This window comes from Glycine max, chromosome 16 (assembly GCF_000004515.6).
Source record: "Glycine max cultivar Williams 82 chromosome 16, Glycine_max_v4.0, whole genome shotgun sequence".
Classification (NCBI taxonomy): Eukaryota; Viridiplantae; Streptophyta; class Magnoliopsida; order Fabales; family Fabaceae; genus Glycine; species Glycine max.
In genome coordinates, this window is record NC_038252.2 from 2,240,287 (window position 1) to 2,253,642 (window position 13,356).

Genomic DNA, 13,356 nt, shown 5'->3' on the forward strand with positions numbered 1-13,356 from the left:
GGTAATTTTGTGGTGATTGGTGAGAAACGTTTTGCTAATACTTTAATTATTAAACATTAAGTTACATTTTTTTATCCAAAATTTGGTGAAGGTAACAAGAAAAAAGAAATAAAAGAAAAAAAACAATACATGATCTTCAAACCATGTAATGTCTCACTCGTTACATCATAAAGTCTCAACTTAATTCATTTTATTTTTTAATAATACAATTCTACTTATTAGATATCTCATACAATGTTTAAATAAATATAGTGATTTTTTTTCAGATAACTTTTTTTCAAAGATTGAGACACAATCATACTTTAAATATGAATATTTCTAGTAACCTATTCAAATCTTATTTATCATCTTGTTATAAATTAGTCACTTATTCTACACCTAACTCCATGGGTTTACTTTCGCTTTATTGCTTTCTCTACCTAATTTCTTTGCTTATTTTGTCACGTGCATAATATTAATTAAAATAAACTTTTTTCATATTTACATAAATGTCAAGCTTGGTAAAAAAATACCAAATAAATCAAACATTTCTTATGCATGTGCAAAGCAACAGCAAAGAATGAGATTCAATAATGTAATGATGGTACGATGAAATGAGAAAAGATGGCAGTCAATTATTAGATCTCTACTTCTGAATCGTACATATGAATCACTTTTGGACAGGATTTTATTTTATTTCCGTATAGATGCATGCATATAAAATCTTAAGACCATTTGGGAAAACAAGAAAAACAAATTACAAATAAATTGTTCATGAAAGATATTGAAGCCATTAACTTTGATCACACAAGTACGTAGTGGACACTATGAAGAAAATATAATAACCATCGTGACAATAGGCCAATCCAATACAAAATGTGCAAGAGAATGAGTGGTGTAGTGGGAGTGGGCCTCCTAAAGCCTCTAATTAAAAACAAATTTGGATTACAAGACAATAAAGGGAAATACGTCTAGAGATAGTTACTTTCTAATTATTGCACTTAATCAGTTCCTTTTACTACTCAACGGTGAGCTTGCTTTCAGTGTCTGCTTTCTTTGCTTGTTTTGAAAATTTTCTTTATTGTTTATTTATCGGTAAGACAAAGAATCTTGTTGGAAGCGACCTTTGCCTCCACTTTTTGGGCAACTTATTACAAGGCAAAACAAACATCAAACCCTCTCATTCCAGCAAGCAATGTGGAACTAAGACTCAGCATTCCACCATTGCAATGTATCCTATATATCATCCATTTGCAAAATTACTTGCTCTCACCTGAATATCTAACATACAAAACTAAAAAAAATATGGGATGCAAAATTCAGAAGAATTAAAATGGCAATGACATATTTCAAAAACATACCACAAGGATTGAAGTTGAGATGCATGTGGTAGAGTTAATATTTTGAGTTTCTTTTTTTTAGAAGTAATTTTTTTTTTCTAATTAACTTCTATATAAGCTTTTTTTCTTTCCTTTACTTTTTTGTTTAATTCTAAATATAATTTTTTCAATTTTTTTAAGAGAGTATAAAAATGAATAGATATTCCGTACCTATGATAACAAAAAAGAGAGAGGATAAAAGAATAAATCAAACACAACCCAAACAAAGTGAGAATAGAGAAAAAGTCCAAGCTTTTATAGGAATGTCCTAAATTTAAATGGAAAATGTTCGTTGACCATTAATTTGTTATCCCATTTCTCTCAAATATATTTTGTAACAAAATCAAAGTAAATTTGTAACAAAATTCTAATGCAACTAGTTATAATTAAATGGTTATCAAATGCAAAGTGATGTGTACAAAGTCATGCACAAATAGCATTACTCAACTTAAATGCTTTGTTAATTCTATTTATTTATTTTATTTTTTATTCCACCAACTGAATCTATCAAAATAACCATGTGGCCATATCATAAGCAATACTGCAGTACAGAGAGATCCAAAATCTGAACATTAACAATGCAAAACAACCACGAAACCCCGCATCCAGTAGCAAGCATGCACATCATACAGTTTTGATTTTAATTATTTAATTATACTATTAAAAACCACACCAAAATATATTTGGAGCCATCCAAGGTGCATTTTGATACTAAGGTCAATCATTGTTTTAAAGTTTCGTATCTCAAAAACACATAAAATTGTCTGCTCCTGTCTTGTCATGTCAACATCTGTCTCACAAAAGGACCCTCTGCCTGAACGCCCATGAATAATGTTTCACTGTTTATATTCATATTCCACATCCCTTCCCATTACCTTAAACCACAGAATTAAAGTACAGTTTATAGAAAACTACTGCCCAATTCAACAACTTCATTATGATTTGATAAGTTATAAACCACATTTTTATAAAAATATTAACATAAAGGAAATTTAATTTAATTCCTTACACATTATAGCCAACTTGTTACTGTTACATTATTCATGACACCTTAATTTTCACCATGTTATGACTTTAAATTTTGTAACGCATAGTCAAAAGATCACTTAATTCTCGTCAGATTAACTACCATTTTTTATGGTAGTCATTGTCAGCGTGAAAGACCACCATTTGCCAAGACCAAATACCAAATTGTTTTCCTTTAATTTATTAGCACTCAACCCCAAAACTAGCAAATTTAGCAAAACATGATAACAAAATATATGTGGAACAAACCGACACATCACAGACAGACAATCCATTAGAGAGGGAAAATCATACTTGTTTACATGCTGATGGCACTCTAGGATTAAAAAAAAAGAAGATATTCACAAATATAAGTACCTAAAATCCAACTGCACTACCTATTGCTTTCATATTATATAATAAGTCCACTTAAACTAGCCCACTAATCTGCAGTTGCTGTGAAAGTTCATTAAAATGGAGCAACCTATGCCATCAGATATATTTCCCTTCCCAGACCCCAAAAAAAAAGGAAAAAAAAAAAAAAAACTAAGTTGTCTAAGGCATGTGAGACTGTTGAGTCTCATCCCTATTCTGTGAATCTGGACTCAATAGAACCTCTTCAACCTCTGATGAAGAAGCAGGTAGCTTGCAGCATTTCATCTTCTTCAAGTCCTCCCGTGAACAAATGAAAATCCTCTTCACCATGTTGCAGAACTCCCTGCATGTTAGGTGGCACGAGAAAATAAATAAATAGGAGAAAATAGTTTCCCCTATGACCATTAAAAAAAATTACATTCTCCCATGATCATAAATTAACATGTATGATAAATTTATTATTTTTTACAATAACTACCTTAAAATCCATATCTGCAATTATTTTTTACCACTTGACAGTGTAAAATATTTTTATATTGATAGTGCCTGCAAATTAAACTTAATTTGTGGTTCAATGAAACAAGAAATTGAAAGTGGAGTTGGCAACAAAAATCATGTTACTCACGGCCATGGATCATCACCCACGAGCATCATGTCATTTTCATCATCCGTGAAAGTAACAGCCCATTTGTCTTGTGAATGCAACTCTCCTCTGATCTCAAACAATTTCTCGAGTTCTTCTATGAGATCATCATAGCCACTCAATGTGGTCAAGTCAAACGCACGACCAACAGCAACACCTTGCATTTGCACCTTCTCAAGAATATTAAAGTTAGCATATCCCTCAACTAAGAAACCACTATAACTTCATTAAAAATTGAAAGTGAAATTTGAAGGAAAAAAATTGGTTAGAGAATGTGACAATCTTGACTCCTACCTACCTACAAAAATACCATTAACCATAATTCTTAAAAAATGACCAATTTCCTAGCCTTTTACATTATTTGACTTTGCTCCTAAAATATGAAAGGAATCTCAGATTATTTCCCTTCATACAAGGCTGACAATGTGTACCTTAGTCCGCGTCCTCATGGATGGTACAGTGGCCTGCTTGTTCTGCCACTCATTTGGTGATGCCTCAGAAATAATTTGCTTCTGCCCCTTGTTGGACAGTGAATAGTTGGGAGTCTGAACCCTCTCAGTTTCACATGCAGCTGCAGGAATAGATTCTTTGGGACCACTAGGAGCAACACTTGAGCTTATTGGACCTCTCAGTTCCCTCTCTGAAGGAGTAGTAATTATAACATTGCTACAATTGTTAGTCAAATTAACTCCAAATAACCAGCAATCAAGGGAATTCTCAATCTTTTTCCCGTCTTCCACATGCTCACATGTGGGACCATCACTTGATCTAGATGGAACATTAAGATAACCAGAGATCGGTGATCGTGCCAAAACACTGTTGTTATTGGGATCAGAAAAAAGGTTTGGAGTGACATTCAAATGTGGTGAAGAAGGCCATACTCCTTCCATCCGGACTCTAGAGCTGATGCTAGAGTTATTAGCATCAATTGGATTGCTATTAATAATGTCTTTCTGCCTCAGAGAACATGGAACAACCTGATTTTCCTTGCTTTGGACTTCAGCAGTGGCAGCACCTAATTGACTAAGCTCATTGGAAGAACCATGATACCAGAAACCTGAAGCAGCTGAATTGAAAATATCAAAATAATATCTTAGGTAATAAATTAAAGAACTCATTAAAGTTAAACTTAGGACAAGCTTCCTACCAGAAGACGATACATCAGCAGGCCTAGACCTTTTACCCTTCACTGCTGGTTGTGTGACATTCAAAGCAGTAGAAGCTACAAAAGGCTCTATCTCCCAGCAAGAAACCCTATCTGGCCTTGGAATTGTTGCTGGTTCATCCCATTGAACCTAAATAGCAATAAAAAAAAATCATAAATAAGCTAAAACGGATGCATAGAATTCATTCAAGAGTAAAAGGGTTTTTAGATGGGTTGTTCAGAATAAAGTTCAACCTTCAATGAGCGCCACTGTGAATTTGACCATCCTGCAGACACGTCTCCAACCCCAACAATAGTACCTGAAAACCTGACCAAATAATTGCACGGTAATTAAATACAACTTGCAGGGAAGGTGACATTTTGACCATAATAGTAATTGTTTACATGAATACCTTCTCTCAGGTGAGTCATCTCCCTCGAATCTCATCTTGAATCGCATGCCGAGTGAAAACTTATTGTTGACTGCCTCTAGATATTTGTTCAAACCAACAATAAACTGGCTAGTCCTGAATGGATCAAAAGACATGTTTAAGGGCAAAGTTACACAAATTGTTGGACTATAAGCTATTGACATGACATCTACATTACATCAAATTAATTTTTTTTTTACAAACCTTGGCTTGTAATAAACCAAAAACATGGTACGAGTCATGACAGCATGGGAAGCAGTGGCAAGCACTCCAAGATGCATGCTCTGGCTTGATATCACAGATGAAGGCATAGGACTCTGCTGCCGCGCTAAACGTCTAACTCCAACTCTCAATTGCCCATGCTCTCCCCTGCATCAATCAAATGCAACCTTTGTAGGAGGTCCTAAATAAAAACAGGAAATTATACAAAGCATCAAAATTTGATTTTCAATACCTTAAAAACACAAAAGCATCTCCAGCAACCAATCTTTTAGATGCAACAAATGTACTCCAGCCAGTTGTAAGTAAGTGCCTCCTTGGTTGACCTTATCACATTAGTGAAAGGGATAAGCAAAATTTGCAGTAAAAAATAAGATATGAGTACTATGTCTCTAGCATTCCTCATTTGATGCAAATCACAATTTTCATTCATTCAAAATTTGAACATGCAACTAAAGTTTACTAATATCAAAACCAGTTTACCCCTATATATATGCTTAAACTTCCACTCAAATCCATGAAGATCCTTTGCTGCCAACTCCTGAGTAGGGGTTGCTTGAGTCATGTCCTACAATATATAAATACATAACATTTAAAATTCAGGAAAATTTGATTTCTTTTTATTATTATTCAGACCTCTACATTCACCCATTCAGTCTCAGTTAAAGGAAGCTCAAAAGGGCTAAATACCAATGCAGGCAGGCACTCAGTAGCATGCTTCCGCAAAACTGAAAATCCTCCATGTGTGCTAGTATCAGAGGCAGTTAATATCTTGCAAAATGAGTGAAACTTCTGTTTTGGGGGCTCAGAAATATTTGGATCAGGATTTGTAGGCTCAGTTTGCTGTATAAACCACACACACATAAAAAAACAGATTATTTCAAAAAACTGTTATGCTTACAAGTGTTAACCCCAGTTAATTTCTCAACCTAAAATCTATTTCTTTGGCACGAAGTTTTTTTTTCTTCTGATAATAAAGCAGAATGAGACAGAAGCAGACCAATAATGAGGGGAAACTCTATTCAGAAAATGTGACTCAATAACAAAACAGATGGACAAGACTAAACCATAAAAGGATAGGAGACACATATATTCTCACATCTGATTCTGGAAGCAAAGCGATGCAAGCATAAACCTCATCAGTGTCTTGTTCCGCCTACAAAAAAATTAACCAAGATTCCATCATAACTACATGTGAACCGTCACTTCAGCCAAAAAGAAAAGGAACAAGGAAAAAACAACAGCAAAGAGGAACAAAAACAACAGTACCAACAACTGAATGTTCACAACACGGCAAAAAATCTTGGCCGGGAGATTGAAATGGGGAATTTCCTGGTTCAATTCCTGATCCGTAGATGCTTGCAACTGTACAAAAGCAAAAGAAAAAAAAAAAGAAAAACAACCCAGAAGGCCTTAAAGTTTTCGTATGCAAGTACAACAAGGAAAGAAAAACAACCACAACCCCAAAAACAGCAACAAAAAAAAAAAACAAAAACAAAGAAAAGAAGAACCATATGCATACTTGTTCCATGTGACCCTGAGGGAAGTAGAAAACTCTGTCTCCAGTACGAGGAACATCCACCAATGGCCCTGCACACAGCTTCCATAGCTCTCTATAGAGATCATCATCCTTCAAACCTGCCACAAAACAAAAACAAAACAGAACCAAGTGAGAAGAGAACAAACAAGAAAACAAGCTCAATGCCCCTGCATGGTCTCTGAGAAAGTTAACAACTTTACTCAACCCCACTTTCCCCAATCTTCACAAGGGAAAAGGGTCATTCACACACCCCTCAAAATTTCATCATTAAAAAAAACAAAAACATGAGCAATTGCTAAATAAACACAAGCATTTCCCTTTTATGCCTCAACGTTCTCAGTGACCAAACAAGGTAATAATAATCCAACATGAAATTCCAACCACAACAAACCCATTTGATTGACCTTTTTCCGGTAGAGAAGTTCCACTACTCCCAGGGCCCCCAAGATTACAACACCCCAGATGTGCCATTCAACAGCAAACAAAACCACACAACAGAAAGACAAAGCCAACACAACAGAAAGCTCCTTTCACCAACCAGACATGACAGTTAAATGTGTGTAGTAGACGAAGTAGTAGCAATGATAATTCCAAACTACAAAAATGCTTTTTTTTTCTCTTTCTATTCTGTAACAACCACCACCACCAACTCCCTTGAATTATAGCATTCGGTTACAGAAAACATGTTGCGGTGGCTCCTCTAGTTTGCTTGTGTGTGTGTGTGTGTTTTGCTTTGTTTGTTGTTTGTCTTGGCGTTGTGGTGACCAAGAATCAAAGGGCACTTTTTTCCTTCACTTTGAAGCTCTTTTTGAAAAGCTTGTGAGTTTCTGAAAGCCGTTCCCGTTTCTGGGTCTTTCTCTTCCTTTTGATGCTGTCGTTGTCGTTGATGGTTTCCCCCAAAAGACCACCTCAATCCACGATACCAACTTGCCAACGTTGTTGCTTCCTCATATCACAATGCACTCTTCACTTCAGTGCTCTCTCTCTTTCTCTCTCTCTCTCTCAGTTTGAGAAGTTAATCACTCATTTCCCTTTACACTACTCTACTCTAGTCTATAGATTCAGCTTAGCCTACTGCAACTTATTCTCTCAAACTCATTGGCCACTATTTAAACACACTTTCTTTTTTATTATTAAATAAACTCTGTTATCTAATGTTTCATTTAATACTATTATTTTTTAATAAAACATTTAATGTTTCATTAAGAGCTAAATTACGCATATATTTATTAGGTTGTAATTTAGTCTTTTAGTTTATAAAAGTTGCAAAATAGTAATTTATTTATTAAAATTTGTAAAATAATTTCTTATAAAAGGTGTCATAAAAGAGATGTGTGAAATGTGTTCAAACATTAAAAAAATTATTGTTAAGAATAAAAAATGATGTTATATATCATTAAATAGATACGTGAATCAAATCATTTAATATGAGATTATTTTACTTTAATAAGAGGTATTGAATTTGAATCGATATTAAATATTTAAATGAAAAATTTTATTATATATTGGAGTTGTTTTTGAGGATGTGTAGATAAAAAAAATGATATTATATATAATTTTTTGGAAAAAAAAGTGTAAATACAAGTGTAAATAGAAAAGTTTGTTCTAACATAATCAACTAAAGTTAATATAATAAGTTTTTAAAAAGTTAATTATAGATACGTCAGTTTTTAAAAATATAATAAGTTTATTCTAATTCTTAGAAATTACACATATAGATTGCATTGACTATTTTAATTATTAATGGCTTCAATGCTTAATAATTTAATTAAAAATATATAATTATAATTTTACACTATTTTTACTATAATTAAAAATTGGTTTTTTTGGTAATTAATTTTAAAATTATATTTATTATAATTTTTAATTTAATGTTACTCTAGAAAATTAAAAATATTAATGTTACAGTTCACTACAATAAAATTATAAAGTTAATATCAATCCAATAAAATCAAGAAAATCTAACTCTATTGATTAAATATAATATATGAATGTTATAAACTCGTTTAAGTCTCCAATAAAAAATTAATATTATAATCAATTTTAACCTTTAAAAGTTATACAAATATTTCAAAATTTTACTAAAAAATTAAAAGTCCGAATTGTGGTGGGTTATAAAAAAAAGTTAATGTAAAAACTATTTATATTTTTTAAAATTGACATTTTATATTATCAAAATCCAATGTATCCAGTCTTGACCGTTTGGAAGACGTATTTGAAATTTTATTTACTCAACATTCAAAATTTTCTTCCAATAGAATCGGTCAATCAAGATGTTTCTTTCATTCACCTTCATCAACTTTAATTTCCATGTTTTTTAAACCATAATTAAAAATTGTACGTTGACGTTGAATCAAATGTTAGTAAAACAAATACTTTGACGATAAATATATGAATCTAGGAAACTTAGGATGCATTTGCCTTCTCCCAATACATCCAAAGTGATACGTGAAATGGTGACATCCACCATCATGAGTATTTAGAAAAGCATCCAGATTGTAAGGTTTTCGTAAAATGATATCCACTTGTGCCACAACAAAAATCATTTCACCAGAAAAGAAAATATATAACACACAAAATTTTCATTTTGATAGAATAATTAAACTACGTGAGTTTTTCTTTCACGTGATTTTATGAACTTTTAATGCTTCTAATGCAATGGTTTAAGAAGAATTACATTGAATGTCTGCCGAAAAACCATTTTTCCTTGAAACATTATTAAAAATATGTAAAGGTTTAATTTTCATCTTATTTATATTTTTTGTAATATTTATTATTTTGTCTGTTTCTATTTTTTTCTATTTATCTTTTATTTTCACCACAATTCACCTAAAATAAGGTAGGCATTGAGTATTTTTCATATGTAATTATAGGAAGCCAGAAGACATGTGCTCTGTGCATCTGACACAACTGATTTATACAATTTTGACTTCCACCATGTGAGTGTTTAACAATGTCTATTGGTTATCAACTAATATTTACCCATGTTGGGACTAAACTTTTTTTTTGTATCAAGTGTGGACTAAACTTAATCAACGGGAAAGAAAACTACCATTCACGTTTGTCATAAATAAATAAATAAACTATAGTTCAGTCTCAGCTATACATTTTTTTAAATAAAAATGTTGTAATAATATAAATCCAAACTAATTATTCGTATAATATGAATATGAATAGAACTACTCAAATGATTGAATATAATATTTAAATGTTATAAATCTTTTATATTATGTTCAATTATTATAAATAAAAATAATATGTACATGAATATTAAGAGCTCTTAACACAATTAGGACACATAATATCACATTCAAACGTAAAATCCACCATTACATGTACTTGAAATCAAGGTGTGGTTAGGTGTTCACATAAATTCATAGACTTGACAATCTTAATTGAACTTGATATAGAGAACAAATAATATTTTGTCAAAATTAAAATTTAATATTTTGTGTAGATTATTTCAGTTTTTATCACTAGGCTTTTACTTAGTGAGTAAAAGGAAAATAAATAAATATATGACAAACTTTTATTAATGTAATATCGACTTGGGGTTAGATTGAAGATTTTCAAACTTATTAAATGGACTCAACTTTTTTTAATGTAAAAAGATCATTATTGGCATATATTTGATTTTTCTTTTATTTTACTTTTATCTTCTTATTTTTTTATTTCTCATCATATCATTTATATCATTAATTTATCAATTTTTTCAAACTTACTAGTTACTAGCATTGTAGTACTATTTTTTTCCATCCATTCAGCTCGGAAAAAAAGTATCCCATGGTAATTTTCCTATGTAAAAACAATTTAGACACAAGAATTAGAGCATTTAAAAGCTAACAAAAAAAGATAATTAAAAAAATCTTATCTTGATTTATCCCTGGTGGTGGAGATCCACCCTAACCTCACATCACAAATGTACCCAACTTAAGGCATGCACCTCTGACATTGTCCTATGTCTATGCTGTCATGTGTTATCCAACCATTATTAGTCAGTCGCATCTTCCTCATCATCGTGTCCAGTTTAAGCCACCACGTTACACTCGCATAGAAAATAAATAAATAAAGGCTTGTTTATCAAGTTACTAAACATTTCATCAAAATTATAAGTGCAGGACATTATAATCCTTTCATTCATTATATACAAGGATTAAAATATTCTATTTTTGCAATCTTAAGAGACTAAATGGTTAATGGGATCAAACTGTCTCCAGCATTGTTTTATGGAGTAATATGGATTTTCACAAAAAAAAAAAAAATTGATAAAGCTCTGGGTTTTCTCATTTAAATATTGTTCTTCTCCTCCTCCTACCAACTTCAAAGCATATGTTTGTTAGCTATTGTTGATGTGAAAGATGATATTGAGAGTAACATAATTTATTTGTATTTAGTAGAATTTTAGAACATAATTAATATTCTTTTCGTTTAAAATAAGTATCATATTTTTTAAAAAATCTCAAAATAAGTGTAATATTAACTTTTTAAGGTAATATTAATTATTTATTTTTACTGATATTTTTAATAAGTATCATTTTAGTTTTTTAATGTAATATTAATATTAAAATTATTTTTGTAAAAATATCATTTATTTATTTATTTATTAATTTTTTTAGTCTGTGTAAATCAACGTTTCTTTTGATAGGAAAGGAGTAGTTTTTTTTCGTAAAAGGTTATATTTAATAGAAATGTAAAATTATTTTAAATTAATGAAACAATTTATGGCATGTGAAACTAGTAATTAACTTTTATAATTTCAAGATGTTTACTTTAATCTTAGGTTCATCCTTGTGCAAAAACATATCAAAAATTCAAATTTAAGATCATTAATTATACTAAAATAATTTCATATTGGCTTATTCAACCCTCGATACCCGTTGAATTGTTTGAACATGGGACAGAAAAAGTGAAAAAAAAATAGAAATTCTATGGACAAAAAAACGTATTCACTTGATATAATAAACCATTGAGTATCTAGTTCAATTGGTGCAAAATTATCCTACTTTAATTAAAAGATTTGAATTTAAGTTTTAAATATATAATTATGTTAAATATTCAAAAAAATAAAATTATTATCCGACTTAAATAATATTATTGATTGCCTCTGGTGGTGGAGGATGCATATCATCTATATCAAAAACAATGGCTTGATATAATGAAAAATAACACAATAACTTGCAACAAATTAAGGTTTTCATCTCCCCTGCCTAAAAAATCAGGTTGGGAGTGGGTGGTAAAACGATTCCAGGAAGTAATAAAACGATATTCATATTCTCTTTTTTATTTTTTGTTATACTATTAGGGTCTAACTATTATTTAGCATGATTGTATTATTTTTTCTCAATGTTTCTCTCAAATCAGATAACACATTTTTTAGAACTTTTTTCTTTATTTTCTCTTTTGTTTATTTTTTTTTCTTACTTCCTCTGCTTATTCAATCAAGACTTACCTATTACGGAAAAAAATATAGATGAGAAATAAACATTGGAATGTGAAAAAAGTGGAGAAAAAAACAAAGATGAAGCTAGGACTAGGAGAATTTTTCAAAAACAGAAAGATCGGAGAGTTGAAAAAGCGATTGTTTATCTAACAGCATATCTTTACCAGACCCGTTTATTTGCTGCAGTGGTCCCAGTTACAGTAAGATTAAAAAGAGCCAGTATTAAAAGAAGTTGACAGATAGGGAGGGAGAGAGAAAAAAACATCTTAGTAACACTAACATGAGAAATAAATGTTTTTTACATGAAGAAAAAACTTAAATCTTATAAATAAAGAATAATCTCTTATTTTCCTAACGAATTTCTATTGTTGCCATGATAATATTGGTTTGAGAAAACTCTCAATTTAATCATGTAGAGTTATGTGTCCTACTATATTTTTTGTTCTTTTAAAAACTTGATGGTCAATTTAGTATTTTAAAATTTTAAAGAATAAAATATGTATTTAGCTTATTTAAAAAATTGAATTCAGTGTTTCTTTTTTAAAAAAGTTGTCCGTTTTTTGTTTGTAAATTTTATTTTTTTTAAATCCCTTTTGTTTCTCTACAAATCACTATCTAAAACACTTTTAAATATTAAAAAATTGATGCATTTTAAATTTAGAGAATGAAAAATAAATATTTTAAAATTAGTGAGGCAAAAAATCAACATTTTTTTTAAAAGGAATAAATTTGAACTTTCAAAATTTTAGAGGAACAAAAACATTTGTATGATATATGCAATTTTTAATTTAATTTTTTTATAATAGTCAAATTTAAACACAATAATTAAAATCATAATTAAAAATCATAATTATAGGACTTTTTTATAAAATATTATGGTTATGTTTAAAAAGGTATTTCAGTTAGCTATTAACTATTTTTAGTAGCTGAAAAGCTATGTTTGATAAAATATTTTGTTTAGTTTCTATTTCAATAATTAGCGTAGTCTAATATTATAAGATAATTATATTAGTTATTTATCATTAATGAGTTTATTTTATGTGATCAAATTAAGTGAGCTTATTAAATTATTATAAAAGATGATATATACTTAAGAAAATAAAGATATTTGTAGAACATATAGGAAAAGACAATATGTTAATTGACCCACTAATTAATGGTTGATACTTAAAGTGTGAGCATATATGTTGCTTGCATGATG

At 30.3% G+C, this 13,356-nt stretch overlaps 1 protein-coding gene across 3 annotated transcripts; it reads right to left on the reverse strand.

Moving 5' to 3' along the window:
- Window positions 1-2,623: 2,623 nt before the first annotated feature.
- LOC100795763 (auxin response factor 9) lies at window positions 2,624-7,804 on the reverse strand. 3 transcript variants are annotated; one of them, XM_006598838.4, is made up of 14 exons: window positions 7,120-7,804; window positions 6,698-6,813; window positions 6,445-6,540; window positions 6,275-6,331; window positions 5,866-6,018; window positions 5,659-5,743; window positions 5,411-5,501; window positions 5,161-5,325; window positions 4,939-5,052; window positions 4,781-4,853; window positions 4,529-4,676; window positions 3,813-4,438; window positions 3,364-3,551; window positions 2,624-3,081 (listed from the first exon to the last, which is right to left on the reverse strand). In XM_006598838.4, the coding sequence occupies exons 1-14, from the start codon at window positions 7,184-7,186 to the stop codon at window positions 2,919-2,921; spliced, it is 2,142 nt and encodes a 713-aa protein (XP_006598901.1). In that variant the 5' UTR covers window positions 7,187-7,804; the 3' UTR covers window positions 2,624-2,918. The 3 variants fall into 3 exon arrangements, with proteins under 3 accessions (XP_006598901.1, XP_006598900.1, XP_025981855.1); XM_006598837.4 differs by having other exon boundaries at window positions 3,813-4,447; XM_026126070.2 differs by having other exon boundaries at window positions 3,813-4,676.
- Window positions 7,805-13,356: the final 5,552 nt, after the last annotated feature.